The sequence below is a fragment of the Salmo salar genome, unplaced genomic scaffold (genome assembly GCF_905237065.1).
Source record: "Salmo salar unplaced genomic scaffold, Ssal_v3.1, whole genome shotgun sequence".
Classification (NCBI taxonomy): Eukaryota; Metazoa; Chordata; class Actinopteri; order Salmoniformes; family Salmonidae; genus Salmo; species Salmo salar.
The window spans coordinates 37,446-64,494 of NW_025550630.1; the positions used below are offsets into that span (position 1 = coordinate 37,446).

The 27,049-nt window shown below is 47.1% G+C and overlaps 1 protein-coding gene across 1 annotated transcript in view; it reads left to right on the forward strand.

Annotated features, from left to right (window-relative positions):
- The first annotated feature begins 403 nt into the window (after window positions 1–403).
- The window catches only part of LOC106590749 (vacuolar protein sorting-associated protein 13B), a 258,600-nt gene continuing 231,954 nt past the window's right edge, over window positions 404–27,049 (forward strand). The window contains exons 1-4 of the mRNA XM_045713900.1: window positions 404–783; window positions 1,149–1,278; window positions 4,010–4,168; window positions 7,432–7,575. Of these exons, the coding sequence (XP_045569856.1) occupies window positions 1,267–1,278; window positions 4,010–4,168; window positions 7,432–7,575 (315 nt within the window). The 5' untranslated portion in view covers window positions 404–783; window positions 1,149–1,266. The remainder of the gene's footprint in view (window positions 784–1,148; window positions 1,279–4,009; window positions 4,169–7,431; window positions 7,576–27,049) is intronic.

Here is a 27,049-nt window from a genome sequence, read left to right on the forward strand (position 1 = left end):
TCACATCAGAATTAAACAACATGCTCTAGTAGTAGTAATCAAGTGGTTTAAATCAGATTATTTTTCTTATATTTGAAATCTCCAGAGAAAATGTAACATAAACAGTAACACAATAATGCATGCATTGACCTATGTGTTCTACTATTTTTCATTCTATTGTATTGAAATCAGACATTTCAGAATTGCTGGGAGAAGTCATCAAAATGTCGACATTGACTAGCAGTTGACAACTGAATACTTCTGGAGACGAGAATCTAAAGACTAAGCAGTACGTTTAAATATTTCTGCATGACGAATGACACATGTCGCTTCTATTGTTTATTCCTATTCCAAGTACGCTGCTTGCAACATTTTGAGACATTTTTTATTATAGCCATACATTTCCTACTATTAATCTAGTTGATTTTAAATACTGTATCATGCTAGAATTATAATCAAACCCATTCATAACCTACATTTAAGAAGCTGACTAGCTTACTTGTATGCAGATCATGTAGCCTCAAACCTTAAAACGCAATCGTTTTGTGTTTCAATCGCGCTTGATAAATTTACACAATTTTGCTCTGTATTCACTATGTTTTATGAATGAGAGGAGGCGAGGAAAGGGAACAGCGTGGTTCCGCCCCCATCAGGAAATGACGACACGACAGTCAACACGCGGAAGTTCCGTGTTTAGTTGATTAGTGACGTTGTGCCTGAGACAAATGTGCCTTGCTTCAGCTAAACGGGATGAATGAACTAGTTGTGCTACCCGAAGAGATTCATTGAAACAGCAGCAAACAAGTAAGGGAAATAATTGAGTCTAAGTAGAGATAGCAAGTTGTATAAGCTTCGTTTACTTTGGCTACTGAAATGACTAGATATCTAGCTAAGGCTAACGTTAGCAAGCAGGCTAAAGGACTGGAGCTAGCCAACTCAACTGTCATTTGGCTAGCCAACACTTTTCCAGAATGATAGTCCAAATAACTAATCAGCTAGCGAACTAACTCTAGCCAGCCCTATTAACTGCTACTAACTAGGTAGATAACTAATGGTACGAGCCAGGCCCACACGTTTGTTTGAAACTTGCATACTAATTGTTCTAGCTAGCTAGCTGGGTTGCATTGTATGAACCCAATCAACAATATTATGATGTCCTTTTTTTAAAGGCACTTCATGGTCAATCCGATGTCTGCATTAGCCGTGCGGTATTTACGGTGACATGTCCTCTGCAGAAGTCAGGGAATTCATACTTCTTTGCGCTTCGTAGAGCAGTTGTGAAGGAAGATGTTCAAAGAAGTGAGTTTGTGTTTACACAGGACTTCCCGCCCTCACCTACAGTCAACCAATCATGTCAATGCGGAGCTATACGGAGCCCTTCCGCGTTGTTACGAGACGCGCGGCGAGGCGGTGGCATCTTCATGCCTCCAGAGGCTCAGCAATTGCGTCTCATCATCCGTAATGCGCCTCCGACCACATTCCAGATTAAACATAAATTGGATTTAATCCAGATGAAAGCGACAGTATACATCAGCTACACCCATAGAGATTGATAGAGGAATCATATATATATATATATATATATATTTTTAAACTGTGGTAGCACTATTGAGGCTACAACTCATAGGAATCCCCACCCACTTGACTACTTTGACTACTTAAAAAAAATATATATATATATTTTTTTTACCATTATTTAACCAGGAAGGCACGTTGAGAACAAGTTCTCATTTACAACTGCGACCTGGCCAAGAATAAAGCAAAGCAGTTCGACAACATACAACAACACAGAGTTACGCATGGAGTAAAACAAACATACAGTCAATAATACAGTAGAAAAATAAGTCTATATAGCAAATGTGAGCAAATGAGGTGAGATAAGGGAGGTAAAGGCAACAAAAAAAATCCATGGTGGAAGCCCTTCATGGTGCTGCCCATGCTTTAAACGGCCCTTTGGCCACAAGAGGCCTCTATCATTCTCTATGGCTACACTGTCTAGCTAGCTAGCTAGATGCCAGGCTGTAGTGAGCTGTCACAGTTCAAATCAAATTGTATTTATCTCATGCTTCGTAAACTAACCACGAAATGCTTAGGGGTGCCTTTTCCAACAATGCAGAGTTAATGATAAAAAAAATATATATATATATATATATATTTTTCGTTATGTTTTTCGTTATTCACTGAGTATTTATTCCTTCGTGTCACTATCTATATATATATATTTTTTTTTTAAATGTGTGTGTATATATATATATATATATATAGATAGTGAGACGAAGGAATAAATACTCAGTGAATAACGAAAAACAACGTTGATAAACTCGAAAGTTTCACTACGTAGCAAAGCAAGCTAGCAAATGAACCACACTCAAATCACACTGATTGGATACATGACACAAGGCAAAAAACAACACGGTGTTGTGTGAGGTGGTTAGTTATCATACAGCTAGCTATGTAACTTCATGTGGTCAAATAAAGGACGAGCTATAACACACATTACCTTGTGACTGGTTCTACCAGTTCTCTACAGTCCTGCATCTCTAGCTATGGCAGTTAGCTTGACTGGAGGGCTTTTTTGAAGGGCTGTTGCTATGGCTAGCTAAGGAAAGCCCCTCGGGTTACCATAGCTTGACTGGAGGGCTTTTTTGAAGGGCTGTAGGCATGGCTAGCTAAGGAAAGCCCCTCGGGTTACCATAGCTTGACTGGAGGGCTTTTTGAAGGGCTGTAGGCATGGCTAGCTAAGGAAAGCCCTCGGGTTACCATAGCTTGACTGTAGGGCTTTTTTTTGAAGGGCTGTAGGCATGGCTAGCTAAGGAAAGCCCTCGGGTTACCATAGCTTGACTGGAGGGCTTTTTTGAAGGGCTGTAGGCATGGCTAGCTAAGGAAAGCCCCTCGGGTTACCATAGCTTGACTGGAGGGCTTTTTTTGAAGGGCTGTTGCTATGGCTAGCTAAGGAAAGCCCCTCGGGTTACCATAGCTTGACTGGAGGGCTTTTTTGAAGGGCTGTAGGCATGGCTAGCTAAGGAAAGCCCTCGGGTTACCATAGCTTGACTGGAGGGCTTTTTTTTGAAGGGCTGTAGGCATGGCTAGCTAAGGAAAGCCCTCGGGTTACCATAGCTTGACTGGAGGGCTTTTTTTGAAGGGCTGTTGGTATGGCTAGCTAAGGAAAGCCCTCGGGTTACCATAGCTTGACTGGAGGGCTTTTTGAAGGGCTGTAGGCATGGCTAGCTAAGGAAAGCCCTCGGGTTACCATAGCTTGACTGGAGGGCTTTTTTGAAGGGCTGTAGGCATGGCTAGCTAAGGAAAGCCCTCGGCTTACCATAGCTTGACTGGAGGGCTTTTTTGAAGGGCTGTAGGCATGGCTAGCTAAGGAAAGCCCTCGGGTTACCATAGCTTGACTGGAGGGCTTTTTTGAAGGGCTGTTGGTATGGCTAGCTAAGGAAAGCCCTCCGGTTACCATAGCTTGACTGGAGGGCTTTTTTGAAGGGCTGTAGGCATGGCTAGCTAAGGAAAGCCCTCGGGTTACCATAGCTTGACTGGAGGGCTTTTTTGAAGGGCTGTTGGTATGGCTAGCTAAGGAAAGCCCTCGGCTTACCATAGCTTGACTGGAGGGCTTTTTTGAAGGGCTGTAGGTATGGCTAGCTAAGGAAAGCCCTCGGGTTACCATAGCTTGACTGGAGGGCTTTTTGAAGGGCTGTAGGCATGGCTAGCTAAGGAAAGCCCTCGGGTTACCATAGCTTGACTGGAGGGCTTTTTTGAAGGGCTGTAGGCATGGCTAGCTAAGGAAAGCCCCTCGGGTTACCATAGCTTGACTGGAGGGCTTTTTTGAAGGGCTGTAGGCATGGCTAGCTAAGGAAAGCCCTCGGGTTACCAGATATGTTATTTGGCTAGCTCAACTTGCTTTATTCCCCCCCCAAAAATTTTAAACTATGTGTTTGTTTGTGACTTGGCCCCCCCAAAAAAAAACTCCTTGCCCCCCCCCCAAAAAAACCATGGGACTGATTTTCTTCCCTGTTGTGTTGTGGTCCAGGACAGAGGCAGGATGTTGGAGTCCTATGTCACGCCCCTGTTGATGACCTACGTGAACAAATACATCAAGAACCTGAAGCCCTCTGACCTGCAGCTGTCGCTATGGGGAGGAGATGTGGTACTGAGCAAGCTGGAGCTGAAGCTGGATGTCCTGGAGCAGGTATGGAATAACCCTGGAATTAAACCGGAATAAAGCTTATTAACACTGTTATAACACTGCAATAACACTGTAATAACACTGTAATAACACTTTAATGTCCAGGAATAACACTTAGTAATGCTAATGACTTTGTATCTGCTAATTTCCTGAGGTAACTTTATGAATGCAGGTCAGGTCAGTCTCAATCTGCTCTTTTCCTGAGGTAACTTTATGAATGCAGGTCAGTCTCAATCTGCTCTTTTCCTGAGGTAACTTTATGAATGTAGGTCAGTCTCAATCGGAGTCTGCTCTTTTCCTGAGGTAACTTTATGAATGCAGGTCAGGTCAGTCTCAATCAGAGTCTGCTCTTTTCCTGAGGTAACTTTATGAATGCAGGTCAGGTCAGTCTCAATCGGAGTCTGCTCTTTTCCCACAAGAGGTCATTTGTTCCATCGACCGTGGTTAGACGTGTGTCCCACTGCCACCTGTCTGTCTGTTCCTGCTCAACAGCGACACCCAGGGACACGGACTGGGATCCCACCAGTGCTGATGTCAAACATCGCCTAGTCTGTGTCCAGTGCTTGATGATGCGGCGAGAGCAGTAGCTTCATGTGAATTTTAGTGATTACTTTAGATTCAGATTTGAAACATTCTCTTATTCTGTTCAATTCAATGGCTTTGATGGTCATGTGTAACCTAAAGGTTGCTGGATCGAATCCCCCGAGCTGACAAGGTAAAAAAATCTGTCGTTCTGCCTCTGAACAAGGCAGTTTAACCCACAATTCCCCCGGGAAATAATACTATTTTTTTTTTTTAACTGACATGCCTAAAAGTTAAATTTAAAAAAATAAAACCCAGAATGAAATCAGGACCTAAAGTCCTAAACATGGTCCTCAATTCATATACAGAAGTTTTACTGTTGATTTATTCTGTTCAGAAGTTAGAAGAGATCGTACCCTCATGTCTGGTCAGTTGTCCACAGATGATATCCTGTAGAGATCGTACCCTCATGTCTGGTCAGTTGTCCACAGATGATATACCTGTAGAGATCGTACCCTCATGTCTGGTCAGTTGTCCACAGATGATATCCCGTAGAGATCGTACCCTCATGTCTGGTCAGTTGTCCACAGATGATATCCCGTAGAGATCGTACCCTCATGTCTGGTCAGTTGTCCACAGATGATATCCCGTAGAGATCGTACCCTCATGTCTGGTCAGTTGTCCACACATGATATACCGTAGAGATCGTAGCCTCATGTCTGGTCAGTTGTCCACAGATGATATCCCGTAGAGATCGTACCCTCATGTCTGGTCAGTTGTCCACAGATGATATCCCGTAGAGATCGTACCCTCATGTCTGGTCAGTTGTCCACAGATGATATCCTGTTGAGATCGTACCCTCATCTCTGGTCAGTTGTCCACAGATGATATCCCGTAGAGATCGTACCCTCATCTCTGGTCAGTTGTCCACAGATGATATCCTGTAGAGATCGTACCCTCATGTCTGGTCAGTTGTCCACAGATGATATCCTGTTGAGATCGTACCCTCATGTCTGGTCAGTTGTCCACAGATGATATCCTGTTGAGATCGTACCCTCATCTCTGGTCAGTTGTCCACAGATGATATCCCGTAGAGATCGTACCCTCATGTCTGGTCAGTTGTCCACAGATGATATCCTGTAGAGATCGTACCCTCATGTCTGGTCAGTTGTCCACAGATGATATCCCGTAGAGATCGTACCCTCATGTCTGGTCAGTTGTCCACAGATGATATCCTGTAGAGATCGTACCCTCATGTCTGGTCAGTTGTCCACAGATGATATCCCGTAGAGATTGTACCCTCATGTCTGGTCAGTTGTCCACAGATGATATCCTGTAGAGATCGTACCCTCATGTCTGGTCAGTTGTCCACAGATGATATCCTGTAGAGATCGTACCCTCATGTCTGGTCAGTTGTCCACAGATGATATCCCGTAGAGATCGTACCCTCATGTCTGGTCAGTTGTCCACAGATGATATCCCGTAGAGATCGTACCCTCATGTCTGGTCAGTTGTCCACAGATGATATCCCGTAGAGATCGTACCCTCATGTCTGGTCAGTTGTCCACAGATGATATCCCGTAGAGATCGTACCCTCATGTCTGGTCAGTTGTCCACAGATGATATCCCGTAGAGATCGTACCCTCATGTCTGGTCAGTTGTCCACAGATGATATCCCGTAGAGATCGTACCCTCATGTCTGGTCAGTTGTCCACAGATGATATCCCGTAGAGATCGTACCCTCATGTCTGGTCAGTTGTCCACAGATGATATCCCGTAGAGATCGTACCCTCATGTCTGGTCAGTTGTCCACAGATGATATCCCGTAGAGATTGTACCCTCATGTCTGGTCAGTTGTCCACAGATGAGATCGTACCCTCATGTCTGGTCAGTTGTCCACAGATGATATCCTGTTGAGATCGTACCCTCATCTCTGGTCAGTTGTCCACAGATGATATCCCGTAGAGATCGTACCCTCATGTCTGGTCAGTTGTCCACAGATGATATCCTGTAGAGATCGTACCCTCATGTCTGGTCAGTTGTCCACAGATGATATCCCGTAGAGATCGTACCCTCATGTCTGGTCAGTTGTCCACAGATGATATCCTGTAGAGATCGTACCCTCATGTCTGGTCAGTTGTCCACAGATGATATCCCGTAGAGATTGTACCCTCATGTCTGGTCAGTTGTCCACAGATGATATCCTGTAGAGATCGTACCCTCATGTCTGGTCAGTTGTCCACAGATGATATCCTGTAGAGATCGTACCCTCATGTCTGGTCAGTTGTCCACAGATGATATCCCGTAGAGATCGTACCCTCATGTCTGGTCAGTTGTCCACAGATGATATCCCGTAGAGATCGTACCCTCATGTCTGGTCAGTTGTCCACAGATGATATCCCGTAGAGATCGTACCCTCATGTCTGGTCAGTTGTCCACAGATGATATCCCGTAGAGATCGTACCCTCATGTCTGGTCAGTTGTCCACAGATGATATCCCGTAGAGATCGTACCCTCATGTCTGGTCAGTTGTCCACAGATGATATCCCGTAGAGATCGTACCCTCATGTCTGGTCAGTTGTCCACAGATGATATCCCGTAGAGATTGTACCCTCATGTCTGGTCAGTTGTCCACAGATGATATACCTGTAGAGATCGTACCCTCATGTCTTGAACCCACATCCCTTAGCATTGCAAGACCCATTGCAGTGACTTTTTAATTTATTTTATACCCTGTTTTGTAGGAGCTGAAACTGCCCTTTACCTTCCTGAGCGGTCACATCCACGAGCTGCGTATCCACGTACCCTGGACCAAACTGGGCTCAGAGGCCGTGGTCGTCACCATTAACACCATGGAGTGTATCCTCAAACTGAAGGATGGCGTACAGGTTAGTGCCCCGCTGTTTTTATATTCATACAGGAGCCCACCGACGAGTGCAATACTCCAATTTAGTGCACACTGGTCATGGCGTTCCAAAAAAAAGCCGGTGTATTTCTGAGTCTACAGTCTTGCTGTATCGACTGAAAGAAGTCCAAGCTTCACCTTCGATATCTTTTAGAGAGGTTATTACACGACCAAGTTAGAATCTCTGTCGTATTACGTCTCACGGGATTAGACTTGGTTTAAAACATATTGTTGGTTTCTTCCGTTCCATCTTCCTTTCTAGATTCCTCTACCCAGAATCCCCTCTGTCTCCGCAGCAGTCCAAACAGCTCATGATTCAGTTCATCACATTCTAGACTCCTTTACCCAGAATCCCCTCTGTCTCCGCAGCAGTCCAAACAGCTCATGATTCAGTTCATCACATTCTAGACTCCTTTACCCAGAATCCCCTCTGTCTCCGCAGCAGTCCAAACAGCTCATGATTCAGTTCATCACATTCTAGACTCCTTTACCCAGAACCCCCTCTGTCTCCGCAGCAGTCCCAACAGCCCATGACTCAGTTCATCACATTCTGTACTCCTCTACCCAGAACCCTCTCTGTCTCCTCAGCAGTCCAAACAGCCCATGACTCAGTTCATCACATTCTAGACTCCTTTACCCAGAACCCCCTCTGTCCCCTCAGCAGTCCAAACAGCCCATGACTCAGTTCATCACATTCTAGACTCCTTTACCCAGAACCCTCTCTGTCTCCTCAGCAGTCCAAACAGCCCATGACTCAGTTCATCACATTCTAGACTCCTTTACCCAGAACCCCCTCTGTCCCCTCAGCAGTCCAAACAGCCCATGACTCAGTTCATCACATTCTAGACTCCTTTACCCAGAACCCCCTCTGTCCCCTCAGCAGTCCCAACAGCCCATGACTCAGTTCATCACATTCTGTACTCCTCTACCCAGAACCCTCTCTGTCTCCGCAGCAGTCCAAACAGCCCATGACTCAGTTCATCACATTCTAGACTCCTTTACCCAGAACCCCCTCTGTCCCCTCAGCAGTCCAAACAGCCCATGATTCAGTTCATCACATTCTAGACTCCTTTACCCAGAACCCTCTCTGTCCCCTCAGCAGTCCAAACAGCCCATGACTCAGTTCATCACATTCTAGACTCCTTTACCCAGAACCCTCTCTGTCCCCTCAGCAGTCCAAACAGCCCATGACTCAGTTCATCACATTCTAGACTCCTTTACCCAGAACCCTCTCTGTCCCCTCAGCAGTCCAAACAGCCCATGACTCAGTTCACCTCTTTTCAAGGGGTTAAAAAGTGTTCGTTTTACAGCAGCTGTTTTTATCGTCTTCCTCAATGCTTAATCATTCTTGCTGAGTCTGGGTGAAGGAATCCCCTGAAGAAAACAGGACAACAAACAGGAAGAAACTCAAAATAACTAAACTTCCTGGTTGTTTTTAGAGCAGGGCTGAATGATGTAGACTAAACTCCCAGGCTGTTTTTAGAGCAGGGCTGAATGATGTCGACTAACTTCCTGGTTGTATTTAGAGCAGGGCTGAATGATGTCGACTAACTTCCTGGTTGTTTTTAGAGCAGGGCTGAATGATGTAGACTAAACTTCCTGGTTGTTTTTAGAGCAGGGCTGAATGATGTAGACTAAACTCCCAGGCTGTTTTTAGAGCAGGGCTGAATGATATCGACTAAACTCCCAGGCTGTTTTTAGAGCAGGGCTGAATAATGTCGACTAAACTCCCAGGCTGTTTTTAGAGCAGGGCTGAATGATGTAGACTAAACTTCCTGGTTGTATTTAGAGCAGGGCTGAATGATATCGACTAACTTCCAGGCTGTTTTTAGAGCAGGGCTGAATGATGTCGACTAAACTTCCAGGCTGTTTTTAGAGCAGGGCTGAATGATGTCGACTAAACTCCCAGGCTGTTTTTAGAGCAGGGCTGAATGATGTCGACTAAACTCCCAGGCTGTTTTTAGAGCAGGGCTGAATGATGTCGACTAACTCCCAGGCTGTTTTTAGAGCAGGGCTGAATGATGTCGACTAAACTCCCAGGCTGTTTTTAGAGCAGGGCTGAATGATGTCGACTAAACTCCCAGGCTGTTTTTAGAGCAGGGCTGAATGATGTAGACTAAACTTCCTGGCTGTTTTTAGAGCAGGGCTGAATGATGTAGACTAAACTTCCTGGCTGTTTTTAGAGCAGGGCTGAATGATGTAGACTAAACTTCCTGGCTGTTTTTAGAGCAGGGCTGAATGATATCGACTAAACTCCCAGGCTGTTTTTAGAGCAGGGCTGAATGATGTCGACTAAACTCCCAGGCTGTTTTTAGAGCAGGGCTGAATGATGTCGACTAAACTCCCAGGCTGTTTTTAGAGCAGGGCTGAATGATGTCGACTAAACTCCCAGGCTGTTTTTAGAGCAGGGCTGAATGATGTCGACTAACTCCCAGGCTGTTTTTAGAGCAGGGCTGAATGATGTCGACTAAACTCCCAGGCTGTTTTTAGAGCAGGGCTGAATGATGTCGACTTAACTCCCAGGCTGTTTTTAGAGCAGGGCTGAATGATATCGACTAAACTCCCAGGCTGTTTTTAGAGCAGGGCTGAATGATGTCGACTAAACTCCCAGGCTGTTTTTAGAGCAGGGCTGAATGATATCGACTAAACTCCCAGGCTGTTTTTAGAGCAGGGCTGAATGATGTCGACTAAACTCCCTGGCTGTTTTTAGAGCAGGGCTGAATGATGTCGACTAAACTCCCAGGCTGTTTTTAGAGCAGGGCTGAGTGACGTTATGTTCTCTGTACAGTTGCTTTGTTATATTCCCATCAGGTTTTCTAAAAGCTGTCGGGGGCAATGAAGAGCACATCGGGGAAGTCAAGTATCACAGAGTCCTCATGTTTTTCACCCTGCCAGAAGGAAACATTCTGCAAAATACTCTTTTTAATTTCTCTGTAAATGTGGCTGGGTTTATTTGATCCAGTCAGGTCTTAGCATCAGGCAGAGAGATCAGTAGTTTAGTAGTAAAGGGCTATTTCAAAAAAATAAAAAAATAAAGTGGCTGTTTTTGTGAGTTCAGTTGTATAACTTTAAGCCAACACAATTGCTCACTGCTCAGCAAAATGTGTTTTTTCAGAACGAGGACTGATCGCCAGTGACCAGAAATATTCAGAGAACTTCACGGATTATGCTGTTGCTTGTTCGGCCTAATTCCACCACTGCTATTTTTACTATTGGACCGTAAAATGTCTTTGGCAAGTGACTAAACTGCAGTTAAAAGCTGTGTATTGTTAGTCAGTAGTGACATTTTACTAGGATCACTTATTACATGAGCTGTACCTCCCAAATGGCACCCTGTTCCCTACATAGTGCTGTACTTTTTAATCGGAGCCTTGGTCAAAAGTAGTGCACTACATAGGGGAAGAGGGTTCCATTGGGTCCTGGTCTATACTAGTGCACTACATAGGGAATAGGGTTCCATTTGGTCCTGGTCTAAAGTAGTGCACTACATAGGGAATAGGGTTCCATTTGGTCCTGGTCTAAAGTAGTGCACTACATAAGGGAAGAGGGTTCCATTTGGTCCTGGTCTAAAGTAGTGCACTACATAGGGAATAGGGTTCCATTTGGTCCTGGTCTAAAGTAGTGCACTACATAGGGAATAGGGTTCCATTTGGTCCTGGTCTAAAGTAGTGCACTACATAGGGAATAGGGTTCCATTTGGTCCTGGTCTAAAGTAGTGCACTACATAGGGAATAGGGTTCCATTTGAGACTAAATCAAAGATCATTTGTTGTCAAGACAATCCCACTTCTCTCTCTACCGGCCCAAGCTGCATGTCTGACAGGAAGAAGGGATTATGTCCTTATAGGTGGTCAGTATTAGAGGCAGTGATTATATCCTTGTAGTTTGTCAATATTAGAGGCAGTGATTATGTCCTTGTTAGTCAGTATTAGAGGCAGTGATTATATCCTTGTAGTTATTCAATATTAGAGGCAGTGATTATATCATTGTAGTTGGTCAGTATTAGAGGCAGTGGTTATGTCCTTGTTAGTCAGTATTAGAGGCAGTGATTATATCCTTGTAGTTGGTCAGTATTAGAGGCAGTGGTTATGTCCTTGTTAGTCAGTATTAGAGGCAGTGATTATGACCTTGTTGTTAGTGAGTATTAGAGGCAGTGATTATATCCTTGTTGTTAGTGAGTATTAGAGGCAGTGATTATATCCTTGTTAGTCAGTATTAGAGGCAGTGATTATGACCTTGTTGTTAGTGAGTATTAGAGGCAGTGATGATATCCTTGTAGTTATTCAATATTAGAGGCAGTGATTATGTTCTTGTTGTTAGTGAGTATTAGAGGCAGTGGTTATGTCCTTGTTGTTGGTCAGTATTAGAGGCAGTGATTATGTCCTTGTTAGTCAGTATTAGAGGCAGTGATTATATCCTTGTTAGTCAGTATTAGAGGCAGTGATTATATCCTTGTTGTTGGTCAATATTAGAGGCAGTGATTATGTCCTTGTAGTTGGTCAGTATTAGAGGCAGTGGTTATGTCCTTGTAGTTGGTCAATATTAGAGGCAGTGATTATATCCTTGTTAGTCAGTATTAGAGGCAGTGATTATGGCCTTGTAGTTGGTCAGTATTAGAGGCAGTGGTTATATCCTTGTAGTTGGTCAGTATTAGAGGCAGTGATTATGTCCTTGTAGTTGGTCAGTATTAGAGGCAGTGGTTATATCCTTGTAGTTGGTCAGTATTAGAGGCAGTGATTATATCCTTGTTGTTGGTCAGTATTAGAGGCAGTGATTATGTCCTTGTTGTTGGTCAGTATTAGAGGCAGTGATTATATCCTTGTAGTTGGTCAGTATTAGAGGCAGTGGTTATGTCCTTGTTGTTGGTCAGTATTAGAGGCAGTGATTATATCCTTGTAGTTGGTCAGTATTAGAGGCAGTGATTATATCCTTGTTAGTCGGTATTAGAGGCAGTGATTATATCCTTGTTAGTCAGTATTAGAGGCAGTGATTATATCCTTGTTGTTGGTCGGTATTAGAGGCAGTGATTATATCCTTGTTAGTCAGTATTAGAGGCAGTGATTATATCCTTGTTAGTCAGTATTAGAGGAAGTGATTATATCCTTGTTAGTCAGTATTAGAGGCAGTGATTATATCCTTGTTAGTCAGTATTAGAGGCAGTGATTATATCCTTGTTAGTCAGTATTAGAGGCAGTGATTATATCCTTGTTGTTAATCAGTACAAAAACCTACTTTGAGTCTTAGCAGCACTAACCACTGAAAATGAACCGAAATCTGAGAACGATCACCCCAAAAAATAAATATTAATATTTTATTTAGGTTTGATTTGATAAATATTTTGATAATGGGGGGGAAAGTGTAGTATGAAAGACGTTTTGTTAGATTTATTTGTGCAGAAGAGTCGTACCTATTCTATACCACCCATGCTGCTACCAAGTAGAAAGGCGAGCTGGTAGTTGGGAGCTCAGAGAGCAGGCCTAATTGTTCCCTATTCCCTATATAGTACACTGCTGTTAACCAGAGGCCTATGAGCCTTATGAAGATGGTAGGGTTCCATTTGGGCCTCGCCCCCCCCCCCCCTGTATGGAGTGTCTCAAGGCCAGATGTCCACTGTCACTAGAAACACATTGTAAGGGAAGTCAATTACACCTAATTATGTAGACTGCATGCTAAAGACTGGGCCAGAACTAATGGTAAATATCATAGTATGTAGCTGGCTACTGCTGCAGAGATCCTATTTCCAGCACTATGGAAAGACTCAGTCCGTACCACAGCTCAGGGTCACGGCGTAGCAGTGCAATACACTCTGATGTACTACTACTATTCTCAAAACAAGGATTTGTTACAGATGTTTTCAAGAAAATGGTTTTTTTTTTTTGGGGGGGGAATTGCAAATGACGTTTGGACAAATTTATTCAATGTTATTCTCACCCAGGAGACACACAGATTTGGAGCGAAGCCAGACTTCCAACAGAAGTCCTGCTAGGCAGCGGGAGGAATTGAAATGAGCTTTCTGGAAGGATAGGGGACTTCTCTCCTATTTGAGAGGGAGAGAGGGAGGTAGGAGAGAGGGAGGTAGGAGAGAGGGAGGTAGGAGAGAGGGAGGTAGGAGAGAGGGAGGAGGGGGAGAGAGGGAGGGAGAGAGGGAGGTAGGAGAGAGGGAGGTAGGAGAGAGGGAGGTAGGAGAGAGGGAGGAGGGGGAGAGAGGGAGGGAGAGAGGGAGGTAGGAGAGAGGGAGGTAGGAGAGAGGAAGGAGGGGGAGAGGGAGGAGGGGGAGAGGGAGAGGGAGGGAGAGGGAGAGGGAGGGAGAGAGGGAGGTAGGAGAGAGGGAGGTAGGAGAGAGGGAGGAGAGGGAGGAGGGGGAGAGATGGAGGTAGGAGAGAGGGAGGTAGGAGAGAGGGAGGTAGGAGAGAGGGAGGAGGGGGAGAGAGGGAGGGAGAGAGGGAGGTAGGAGAGAGGGAGGTAGTAGGGCCCTTACTGCACCGGCCCCTCAGTGACATTTAATGGGTCATATATTACATTGTAGTGATAAAGGTATTTATTTAACTTCTCGTTAAAGGATGGCAGTGCCACCCTCCCTAGAGCTCAGTGCCACCCTCCCTAGAGCTCAGTGCCACCCTCCCTAGAGCTCAGTGCCACCCTCCCTAGAGCTCAGTGCCACCCGTCACTGGGCTTTCCTACTGGTCCTCCTAAACCTGGAGGGGCTTTCCTACTGGTCCTCCTAAACCTGGAGGGGCTTTCCTACTGGTCCTCCTAAACCTGGAGGGGCTTTCCTACTGGTCCTCCTAAACCTGGAGGGGAGGGGCTTCCTATTGGTCCTCCTAAACCTGGAGGGGCTTTCCTACTGGTCCTCCTAAACCTGGAGGGGAGGGGCTTCCTATTGGTCCTCCTAAACCTCCTCCAGCAGAAAGCTGATATACACTACATGACCAACAGTATGTGGACACCTGATCAACGAACATCTCATTCTGAAATCATGGGTATTAATATGGAGTTGGTTTCCCCCTTTGCTGCTATAACAGCCTCCACTCTTCTGGGAAGGCTTTCCACTAGATGTTGGAACATTGCTGCTGTAACAGCCTCCACTCTTCTGGGAAGGCTTTCCACTAGATGTTGGAACATTGCTGCTATAACAGCCTCCACTCTTCTGGGAAGGCTTTCCACTAGATGTTGGAACATTGCTGCTATAACAGCCTCCACTCTTCTGGGAAGGCTTTCCACTAGATGTTGGTACATTGCTGCTATAACAGCCTCCACTCTTCTGGGAAGGCTTTCCACTAGATGTTGGAACATTGCTGCTATAACAGCCTCCTCTCTTCTGGGAAGGCTTTCCACTAGATGTTGGAACATTGCTGCTATAACAGCCTCCACTCTTCTGGGAAGGCTTTCCACTAGATGTTGGAACATTGCTGCTATAACAGCCTCCACTCTTCTGGGAAGGCTTTCCACTAGATGTTGGAACATTGCTGCTATAACAGCCTCCACTCTTCTGGGAGGGCTTTCCACTAGATGTTGGAACATTGCTGAGGGGACTTGCTTCCATTCAGCCACAAGAGTATTAGTGAGGTTGGGCACTGATGTTGGGTGATTTGGCCTGGCTCGCAGTCGATGTTCCAATTCATCCCAAAGGTGTTAGATGGGGTTGAGGTCAGGGCTCTGTGCAGGCCAGTCAAGTTCTTCCATACCGATCTTGACCTTGTATTGGGAACTGGGGCATTGTAATGCTGAAACAGGAAAGGTCCTTCCCCAAACTGTTGACACAAAGTTGGAAGCACAGAATCATCTTGAATGTCATTGTATGCTGTAGCGTTAAGATTTCCCTTCACTGGAACTAAGGGGCCCGAAACATGGAAAAACAGCCCCAGACCATTATTCCTCCTCCTCCACCAAACTTTACAGTTGGCACTATGCATTGGGGCAGGTAGCGTTCTCCTGGCATCAGCCAAACCCAGATTCATCCGTCGGACTGCCAGATGGTGAAGTGTGATTCATCACTCCAGAGAACGCGTTTCCACTGCTCCAGAGTCCAATGGCGGCGAGCTTTACACCCCTCCAGCCGACGCTTGGCATTGCACATGGTGATGTTAGGCTTGTGTGCGGCTGCTCGGCCACGGAAACCCATTTCATGAAGCTCCAGACGAACAGTTGTTGTGCTGACGTTGCTTCCAGAGGCAGTTTGGAACTCGGTAGTGGAGTGTTGCAACCGAGGACAGACGATTTTTTTTTACGCTCTTCAGCACCCGGCGGTCCCGTTCTGTGAGCTTGTGTTGCCTACCACTTCACACGACTTCTGTTAAAACTCGGGTTAAACCAATCCCACCATCTGGTTTTTAGGTGTTGGATAAAGCCCTGCATATTTTTGGGAAGAATGAAAGAATTCAACAGTCTGTGTTTAGATGGAAAATCAGACAACTAAATTGAGTAGATTTAATATTTTAGAAATGGCTCGTTTCATACGTGTGTAGAAACTTTGTGTTCAGGCGCCAAGAGTCCGCTTTGCCCCCGAAGTGTGGAAATGATAAATGATATCATTAATATGGTTTGTTTTCATAATTGCTCGGTACTGGCCTGTAAAAACATCCTCATTGCTTTTTTTTTTTGGTTGGGAAGTTCATTAAGGATTTGTTAAAGATTTGAGTAATTTATTACAGCTCGTATTGTTTCTGTTCTGTTCCCTCCAGATGGATGGATGGAGAGAAGATGCTTCCCAAATGGGACCCTATTCCCTAAGATAGTGTTCAGTTCCGGTCAAAAAGTAGTGCACTAAATAGGGAATAGTTGGTATTCGGGAGGCAAATCAGAGAGGAACTGTGGGTAGTATTAGGAAATAGCCTCTCAGAGCCCATCTGCTGCTTGCTGAACACGGAACGAGAGGACAGTTATAGTTTCCACTAGCATGTGAACGTGGAAATGTGTTGAGGACCACTGAGATTACAGCTCCTGTTGACAGTGTAGTGTGGAGCGTTGAGGACCACTGAGATTACAGCTCCTGTTGACAGTGTAATGTGGGTGTTGAGGACCACTGAGATTACAGCTCCTGTTGACAGTGTAATGTGGGTGTTGAGGACCACTGAGATTACAGCTCCTGTTGACAGTGTAATGTGGGTGTTGAGGACCACTGAGATTACAGCTCCTGTTGACAGTGTAATGTGGGTGTTGAGGACCACTGAGATTACAGCTCCTGTTGACAGTGTAATGTGGGTGTTGAGGACCACTGAGATTACAGCTCCTGTTGACAGTGTAATGTGGGTGTTGAGGACCACTGAGATTACAGCTCCTGTTGACAGTGTAGTGTGGAGCGTTGAGGACCACTGAGATTACAGCTCCTGTTGACAGTGTAATGTGGGTGTTGAGGACCACTGAGATTACAGCTCCTATTGACAGTGTAGTGTGGAGCGTTGAGGACCACTGAGATTACAGCTCCTGTTGACAGTGTAATGTGGGTGTTGAGGACCACTGAGATTACAGCTCCTGTTGACAGTGTAGTGTGGAGCGTTGAGGACCACTGAGATTACAGCTCCTGTTGACAGTGTAATGTGGGGCGTTGAGGACCACTGAGATTACAGCTCCTGTTGACAGTGTAGTGTGGGGCGTTGAGGACCACTGAGATTACAGCTCCTGTTGACAGTGTAATGTGGGTGTTGAGGACCACTGAGATTACAGCTCCTGTTGACAGTGTAGTGTGGAGCGTTGAGGACCACTGAGATTACAGCTCCTGTTGACAGTGTAATGTGGGTGTTGAGGACCACTGAGATTACAGCTCCTGTTGACAGTGTAGTGTGGAGCGTTGAGGACCACTGAGATTACAGATCCTGTTGACAGTGTAGTGTGGGTGTTGAGGACCACTGAGATTACAGCTCCTGTTGACAGTGTAATGTGGGTGTTGAGGACCACTGAGATTACAGCTCCTGTTGACAGTGTAATGTGGGTGTTGAGGACCACTTTTGAGATTACAGATCCTGTTGACAGTGTAATGTGGGTGTTGAGGACCACTGAGATTACAGCTCCTGTTGACAGTGTAATGTGGGTGTTGAGGACCACTGAGATTACAGCTCCTGTTGACAGTGTAATGTGGGTGTTGAGGACCACTGAGATTACAGCTCCTGTTGACGGTGTAATGTGGGTGTTGAGGACCACTGAGATTACAGCTCCTGTTGACGGTGTAATGTGGGTGTTGAGGACCACTGAGATTACAGCTCCTGTTGACAGTGTAATGTGGGTGTTGAGGACCACTGAGATTACAGCTCCTGTTGACAGTGTAGTGTGGCTGTTGAGGACCTCTGAGATTACAGCTCCTGTTGACAGTGTAGTGTGGGGCGTTGAGGACCACTGAGATTACAGCTCCTGTTGACAGTGTAGTGTGGAGCGTTGAGGACCACTGAGATTACAGCTCCTGTTGACAGTGTAGTGTGGAGCGTTGAGGACCACTGAGATTACAGCTCCTGTTGACAGTGTAATGTGGGCGTTGAGGACCACTGAGATTACAGCTCCTGTTGACAGTGTAATGTGGGCGTTGAGGACCACTGAGATTACAGCTCCTGTTGACAGTGTAATGTGGGCGTTGAGGACCACTGAGATTACAGCTCCTGTTGACAGTGTAATGTGGGTGTTGAGGACCACTGAGATTACAGCTCCTGTTGACAGTGTAATGTGGGTGTTGAGGACCACTGAGATTACAGCTCCTGTTGACAGTGTAGTGTGGAGCGTTGTGGACCACTGAGATTACAGCTCCTGTTGACAGTGTAGTGTGGAGCGTTGAGGACCACTTTGAGATTACAGCTCCTGTTGACAGTGTAATGTGGGTGTTGAGGACCACTGAGATTACAGCTCCTGTTGACAGTGTAATGTGGGTGTTGAGGACCACTGAGATTACAGCTCCTGTTGACAGTGTAGTGTGGAGCGTTGAGGACCACTGAGATTACAGATCCTGTTGACAGTGTAGTGTGGGTGTTGAGGACCACTGAGATTACAGCTCCTGTTGACAGTGTAATGTGGGTGTTGAGGACCACTGAGATTACAGCTCCTGTTGACAGTGTAATGTGGGTGTTGAGGACCACTTTGAGATTACAGATCCTGTTGACAGTGTAATGTGGGTGTTGAGGACCACTGAGATTACAGCTCCTGTTGACAGTGTAATGTGGGTGTTGAGGACCACTGAGATTACAGCTCCTGTTGACAGTGTAATGTGGGTGTTGAGGACCACTGAGATTACAGCTCCTGTTGACGGTGTAATGTGGGTGTTGAGGACCACTGAGATTACAGCTCCTGTTGACGGTGTAATGTGGGTGTTGAGGACCACTGAGATTACAGCTCCTGTTGACAGTGTAGTGTGGAGCGTTGAGGACCACTTTGAGATTACAGCTCCTGTTGACAGTGTAATGTGGGTGTTGAGGACCACTGAGATTACAGCTCCTGTTGACAGTGTAATGTGGGTGTTGAGGACCACTGAGATTACAGCTCCTGTTGACGGTAGAGTGTGGAGCGTTGAGGACCACTGAGATTACAGCTCCTATTGACAGTGTAATGTGGGCGTTGAGGACCACTGAGATTACAGCTCCTGTTGACAGTGTAATGTGGGTGTTGAGGACCTCTGAGATTACAGCTCCTGTTGACAGTGTAGTGTGGGGCGTTGAGGACCACTGAGATTACAGCTCCTGTTGACAGTGTAGTGTGGAGCGTTGAGGACCACTGAGATTACAGCTCCTGTTGACAGTGTAGTGTGGAGCGTTGAGGACCACTGAGATTACAGCTCCTGTTGACAGTGTAATGTGGGTGTTGAGGACCACTGAGATTACAGCTCCTGTTGACAGTGTAGTGTGGCTGTTGAGGACCTCTGAGATTACAGCTCCTGTTGACAGTGTAGTGTGGGGCGTTGAGGACCACTGAGATTACAGCTCCTGTTGACAGTGTAGTGTGGAGCGTTGAGGACCACTGAGATTACAGCTCCTGTTGACAGTGTAGTGTGGAGCGTTGAGGACCACTGAGATTACAGCTCCTGTTGACAGTGTAATGTGGGCGTTGAGGACCACTGAGATTACAGCTCCTGTTGACAGTGTAATGTGGGCGTTGAGGACCACTGAGATTACAGCTCCTGTTGACAGTGTAATGTGGGCGTTGAGGACCACTGAGATTACAGCTCCTGTTGACAGTGTAATGTGGGTGTTGAGGACCACTGAGATTACAGCTCCTGTTGACAGTGTAATGTGGGTGTTGAGGACCACTGAGATTACAGCTCCTGTTGACAGTGTAATGTGGGTCCTGTTGACGGTGTAATTGGCTAAAATAGGCTTTAATGAGGACTTCTGTTGGGGAAATATGCTAACCAGGAAAATCCATTCATGAACGATGTGTTCAGTTTTGTTTGTGTTGCTCTGGTCCTGTCTGACTGTGTCAGCGTTGTTGGTATGGTTACAGTGGCCTCCTATCTAGTTCACCCTATCCCCTATGTGTCCTGGTCTACTGTAGTGTACTATATAGGGAATAGGGGGCCATTTGGTCCCTGGTCTACTCTAGTGTACTATATAGGGAATAGGGTGGGTCCTGGTCTACTGTAGTGTACTATATAGGGAATAGGGTGGGTCCTGGTCTACAGTAGTGTACTATATAGGGAATAGGCTGGGTCCTGGTCTACTGTAGTGTACTATATAGGGAATAGGGGGCCATTTGGTCCCTGGTCTACTGTAGTGTACTATATAGGGAATAGGGTGGGTCCTGGTCTACTGTAGTGTACTATATAGGGAATAGGGGGCCATTTGGTCCCTGATCTACTGTAGTGTACTATATAGGGAATAGGGTGGGTCCTGGTCTACTGTAGTGTACTATATAGGGAATAGGGTGGGTCCTGGTCTACTGTAGTGTACTATATAGGGAATAGGGGGCCATTTGGTCCCTGGTCTACTGTAGTGTACTATATAGGGAATAGGGTGAGTCCCTGGTCTACTGTAGTGTACTATATAGGGAATAGGGTGAGTCCCTGGTCAACTGTAGTGTACTATATAGGGAATAGGGGGCCATTTGGTCCCTGGTCTACTGTAGTGTACTATATAGGGAATAGGGTAAGTCCCTGGTCTACAGTAGTGTACTATATAGGGAATAGGGGGCCATTAGGGACGCGGACTCTGTGTGTATTTTATAAAGAGCTGGCGTATACTGTCTTGAGATTCCTCTCCCATTCCTCTAATCATGTCTGCTTCTCTCTTAGCATGGCTAGATTACTGCTGGAATGCACAGCACAAATATCTGCTGGAAAGTCATGAAACAATTTTAAAACCAGGACTAAAACCAACAAAAATCCAAAAATATAAAAATGTGGGGTTTTTGGATTCATTCAGAAATCTATTTTTATCTCGACATGTTTTGTTGTTTTGATCTATCAGGAAACTAGATCAAACCAGATGGAAGTGAATGTCTTGGATGTATTTGTCCTATTGCATGTAGACTGTGTTTACCAGGTTCCTACATGTTATATGAATTCTAGGTGTCGGGGTGTGTGGACATGCTGCTGAGCTGAGCCCATGTGAAGTTAAGTCAGCCCTAAGACATTGTCTATGTACAAATCAACCTCGTTCTGTTGTACGTCGCTGTGAAGCCAGTCTTTGTCCAACTCTTCCTGACATTATTATTGTTGTTACATGTATAAGGGAAGGTTTAAATCTTTCCATTTTCATACCAGGCTCCTATGGGAATTATGGGAAACGTAGTTATTAATAGGCCTGGTAAGGACTCTATGTTCGTTGGAAGAGTAAGCTGAGGCTGTAAGGAAACCTGGACCGGAACGGCCCGACGACCGAACGGCCCGACGACCGGAACGGCCCGACGACCGGAACGGAACAGCCCGACGGCCGGAACGGCCCAACAAGCTAGATTAGACCAGTAGAACTACTTAACGGTTGGCTTCTAGAATAACCAGGAAGGAAGGAACATGCTGTCCTGTTAGTTCTATACTAGCTATTTGTAGTTCTGTGTAGGCTATTTGTAGTTCTGTGTAGGCTATTTGTAGTTCTGTGTAGGCTATTTGTAGTTCTGTGTAGGCTATTTGTAGTTCTGTGTAGGCTATTTGTAGTTCTGTGTAGGCTATTTGTAGTTCTGTGTAGGCTATTTGTAGTTCTGTGTAGGCTATTTGTAGTTCTGTGTAGGCTATTTGTAGTTCTGTGTAGGCTATTTGTAGTTCTGTGTAGGCTATTTGTAGTTCTGTGTAGGCTATTTGTAGTTCTGTGTAGGCTATTTGTAGTTCTGTGTAGGCTATTTGTAGTTCTGTGTAGGCTATTTGTAGTTCTGTGTAGGCTATTTGTAGTTCTGTGTAGGCTATTTGTAGTTCTGTGTATGTCCATTCTGTCAGAGTTCAAGGAGTTTATTTGAGGAGGGGGTTTGTGTTGTAGAGGGGGTCTGTGTTCTAGAGGGGTCTGGGGTCTAGAGGGGGCTCTAGAGGGGGTCTGGGCTCTACAGGGGGTCTGGGCTCTAGAGGGGTCTGGGCTCTAGAGGGGTCTGTGGTCTAGAGGGGTCTGTGGTCTAGAGGGGGTCTGGGCTCTAGAGGGGGTCTGGGCTCTAGAGGGGGTCTGGGCTCTAGAGGGGGTCTGGGCTCTAGAGGGGGTCTGGGCTCTAGAGGGGGTCTGTGCTCTAGAGGGGGTCTGTGCTCTAGAGGGGGTCTGGGCTCTAGAGGGGGTCTGGGCTCTAGAGGGGGTCTGGGCTCTAGAGGGGGTCTGGGGTCTAGAGACTCTAAATACCTGCACTATACTGCATTTGCACTCTGTTCATCTCTCTTCATGTAGATATATTCATACTGATACTGTCCATCCGTCCATCCGCTGTATATTTGTATGTCTGCTCATTCTCTTATAGCGCCTATGTGCTAGTCAAGTTCTTCCACACCGATCTCAACAAACCATTTCTGGTGTGCCAAGCTTGTAGCGTCGTACCCAAGAAGACTTGAGGCTGTAATCGCTGCCAAAGGTGCTTCAACAAAGTACTGAGTAAAGGGTCTGAATGTAAATGTGATATTTCAGCTTGAAACATTTTTGGCAAACATTTCTAAAACACTTTTTTTTTGCTTTGTCATTATGGGGGTGTTGTGTGTAGAATTGAATACATTTTTAGAATAAGGCTGTAAAGTAACCAAAAAAAAGTCACGGGTCTGAATACTTTCCGAATCCATATTCATCTAGCTCGTCACCGTGACCTTTCACCTCTCTGTGAAGTTCATCACGACTCGTTTTCATCTGGAGCCTAATAAACGGCATGCTTTCCCCAACGAGTCGTAGTGGGACGACCAGACGTCATCGGGCGACTCCCAAGTTTACGTCGATATGACGGGTATTATATCCATATTTGAGCAGGAAAGCATTTCCACCGACATTTTTTGCGTAATTAATTTTACCGACACACAAAAAAAAAGATCCCGCCTTTTATTTTCTGTTTTCATCAGACCCGTCACGACCTGTTTTTATCCGGCATTTTATCTGCATGAAACGGTTGGATTGAAATCTGGTGACTGTCACACTTCTAAGTGGTTGTGTTCAGAAGGAGAGGAGAACGTCTACCAAGTGGTTGCGTTCAGAAGGAGAGGAGAACGTCTACCAAGTGGTTGTGTTCAGAAGGAGAGGAGAACGTCTATCAAGTGGTTGGTTCAGAAGGAGAGGAGAACGTCTACCAAGTGGTTGTGTTCAGAAGGAGAGGAGAACGTCTACCAAGTGGTTGCGTTCAGAAGGAGAGGAGAACGTCTATCAAGTGGTTGGTTCAGAAGGAGAGGAGAACGTCTATCAAGTGGTTGGTTCAGAAGGAGAGGAGAACGTCTACCAAGTGGTTGGTTCAGAAGGAGAGGAGAACGTCTAACAAGTGGTTGGTTCAGAAGGAGAGGAGAACGTCTACCAAGTGGTTGTGTTCAGAAGGAGAGGAGAACGTCTAACAAGTGGTTGGTTCAGAAGGAGAGGAGAACGTCTAAGTGGTTGCGTTCAGAAGGCTCAGTCGTGTATGTGTGGGAGAGACGTTCTGTTTTGCGGTGTGACGATGCCCGCCGTACATTTAGCTCTAAACGCCACTGCTCCTTCAGTGTCTCCCCCCCGAGAGAGAAAACCCCCAGAACGAGGCCCTGTCATCTGGCTTCAAGCTTAACACTCTCTCTAGTTAAACGGATCACAAAACATCTTGCAGAGACGACCAGAGAATTCCCCGAGATGTTGTGGTGGTGGTGGCTGTTTTTTTATAAAAAAAGAGACTAGGGCTGTGTCCCATAGAGCACCCTATTCCCTATTTTAGTGCACTAACTTTTCTAGACCCTACCGAGGGGAATAGGGTGGCGTTTTTTTTTGTGGACGCAGACTAGCTGGTAATGAAACGGTTCACATCTAGCAGAGAGAGAGAGAGTTTCTTTTGGTTTTTAGGAGACAGAGATACGACTGGGTTTGGCTTCACTTCGCTGCTTCATCACTTTTACTGCCGTCAGTGGATTCACTCCTGATGTGGATGTTCTGATTCATGCTGTGGTTCTCTAGATGATTTGAGGAGGTGCCTCCTCCCCTCCCCTCCCAGCCTCCCCTCTCCTCCCCTCCAGCCTCCCCTCTCCTCCCCTCCAGCCTCTCCTCCCCTCCAGCCTCCCCTCCAGCCTCCCCTCCCCTCCCAGCCTCCCCTCTCCTCCCCTCCAGCCTCCCCTCTCCTCCCCTCCAGCCTCCCCTCTACTCCCCTTTCCTCCAGCCTCCCCTCTCCTCCCCTCCAGCCTCCCCTCTCCTCCCCTCCAGCCTCCCCTCTACTCCCCTCCAGCCTCCCCTCTCCTCCCCTCCAGCCTCTCCTCCCCTCTCCTCCCCTCCAGCCTCCCCTCCAGCCCACCAGCCTCCCCTCCCCTCTCCTCCCCTCCAGCCTCCCCTCCCCTCCAGCCACCCCTCTCCTCCCCTCCAGCCTCCCCTCCCCTCTCCTCCCCTCCAGCCTCCCCTCCCCTCTCCTCCTCTCCAGCCTCCCCTCCCCTCTCCTCCTCTCCAGCCTTCCCCTCTCCTCCCCTCCAGCCTCTCCTCCCCTCCAGCCTCCCCTCCAGCCTCTCCTCCCCTCCAGCCTCTCCTCCCCTCCAGCCTCCCCTCTCCTCCCCTCCAGCCTCTCCTCCCCTCCAGCCTCTCCTCTCCTCCCCTCCAGCCTCCCCTCCCCTCCAGCCTCTCCTCCCCTCCCCTCCCGTTCACCACCAGGCCTTTCTTCTGCAGCAGAATTAAAGATTCCTTCCAAACTATTTCTAGTGCCTCTCTCCCTCCGTCACACATCATCCCTGCTCCTGAATTATGGGTAATAACGTCAATTAGGACGCTCGTTCACCGAGAACCTTGTTCTTTCTAACTAGCTGTTATTCCACTAGACTCTGTTCTTCTATAGAAGATCCTCAACTCAACATGTCCTTTATATATATATAAACTGTTATTAATGTAGTGGATGTCCTGATAAACTACTGAAATATACTTCATACTGTCATGCGTTTTGTTATTTTAAAAAAAAGGGCTTAAAGCCTCATTATCCAGGAGTGTAGAGTTTTTAAACAGTAGTATGGTTTGTAACCTTTAACTGCCCTGATGTCTAAGCCTGCCATCGCTTCATACCAGAAACTCTGCTCTTCTGAATGGATGCTACCATTTCTACCAGCTGTGGTTTCCCCACCCAGGAGTTCCACCCACAGACCCAGTGATTACCCCACCAGAGACCAGAGATATTGTATATGAGCCTGGCTGGGCTGGCTGGGGTTTAAGTGCTGCTCCCCTCCCCTCCCCTCCCCTCCCTCCCTCCCTCCCTCCTCCCCTCTCTCCCTGCCTCCCTCTCTCCCTCCCTCCCTCCCTCCCTCTCTCTCTCTCCTCCCCTCTCTCCCTCCCTCCCTCCCTCTCTCTCCTCCCCTCCCTCCCTCCCTCCCTCCCTCCCTCCCTCCCTCCCTCCCTCCCTCCCTCCCTCTCTCCCTCTCTCCCTCTCTCCTCTCTCCCTCCTCCCTCTCTCTCTCCTCCCCTCTCTCTCCTCCCTCTCTCCTCTCTCTCTCCCTCTCTCCCTCTCTCCCTCTCTCCTCCTCCCTCCCTCCCTCCCTCCCTCCCTCCCTCCCTCCCTCCCTCCCTCCCTCCCTCCCTCCCTCTCTCCCTCCCTCCCTCCCTCCCTCCCTCTCTCTCTCTCCTCCCCTCTCTCCCTCCCTCCCTCTCTCCCTCTCTCTCCTCCCCTCTCTCCCTCCCTCCCTCCCTCCCTCTCTCTCTCTCCTCCCTCCCTCCCTCCCTCCCTCCCTCTCTCTCCCTCCCTCCCTCCCTCCCTCCCTCCCTCCCTCCCTCCCTCCCTCCCTCCCTCCCTCCCTCCCTCCCTCCCTCCCTCCCTCCCTCCCTCCCTCTCTCCTCCCTCTCTCTCTCCTCTCTCTCTCCCTCTCTCCCTCCCTCTCTCCCTCTCTCCTCCCCTCCCTCCCTCCCTCCCTCCCTCCCTCCTGTCTGTCTGGGACAGAACAACCACACTCTACTGTTTCTACACTATCAATTTACTATGTAGTCATTTTTAGCAGATGCTCTTATACACAGAGACTTACAGTAGTAGTGAGTGTGTACATTTTTAGTACCAACGTCTGACTGGTCTAAAGTAGTGCACTAAAACCAGGGAATAGGGTGCTATTTAGGACGTAGTCGTAGATTGTGTTTTCTCCTCCTGTCTTCCTGTTGATGGACCATTTCCCTGTTGGGGGGACGGACACTGGTGTTAACACATGTTCTCTGTGAAGCTGACTGACTGTCTCCACGTTCTCCTCCTCTGTGAAGCTGACTGACTGTCCGTGTTCTCCTCTGTGAAGCTGACTGACTGTCCGTGTTTTCCTCTGTGAAGCTGACTGACTGTCCGTGTTCTCCTCTGTGAAGCTGACTGACTGTCCGTGTTCTCCTCCTCTGTGAAGCTGACTGACTGTCCGTGTTCTCCTCCTCTGTGAAGCTGACTGACTGTCCGTGTTCTCCTCTGTGAAGCTGACTGACTGTCCGTGTTCTCCTCTGTGAAGCTGGGTCCACAAAGGGAGAAGTGGAGCTGGTAAAATACAGCAGGCTGTGGCAGTTTGTAATCAGATCGCCCAGACTGGATAATCTCTGTTCAAATGCCGTCCGGAAATCTTTCCTTTGATTCGGCAGCTTGCGGAGAGCAAATGGCTTACAGAGATTCCTCAGCATGAAGCCGTCTGATCAGCAAGCAGGGCAGGGGAGGAGAGGGGAGGAGGGCTGGGCCTCTTCTTCAGGAGAGAGGAGGAGGAGGAGGAGGAGGAGGAGGAGAGAAGAAATGCAGTTTAGACATTTTGTATTGTTTAATTTTCAACCCCTTTTAGCTACTGACTTGTCCCTGATCCTCTGGCCTGTTCTGCCGCTGCAGTGACGTGTTTTAGAGTTTATACCTCAGGTTGTGAGTCAGGGCATCAAGCTGTCCCTGTCCCTGGCCCTGTCTCTGTCCCTAACCCTGTCCCTAACCCTGTCCCTAACCCTGTCCCTAACCCTGTCC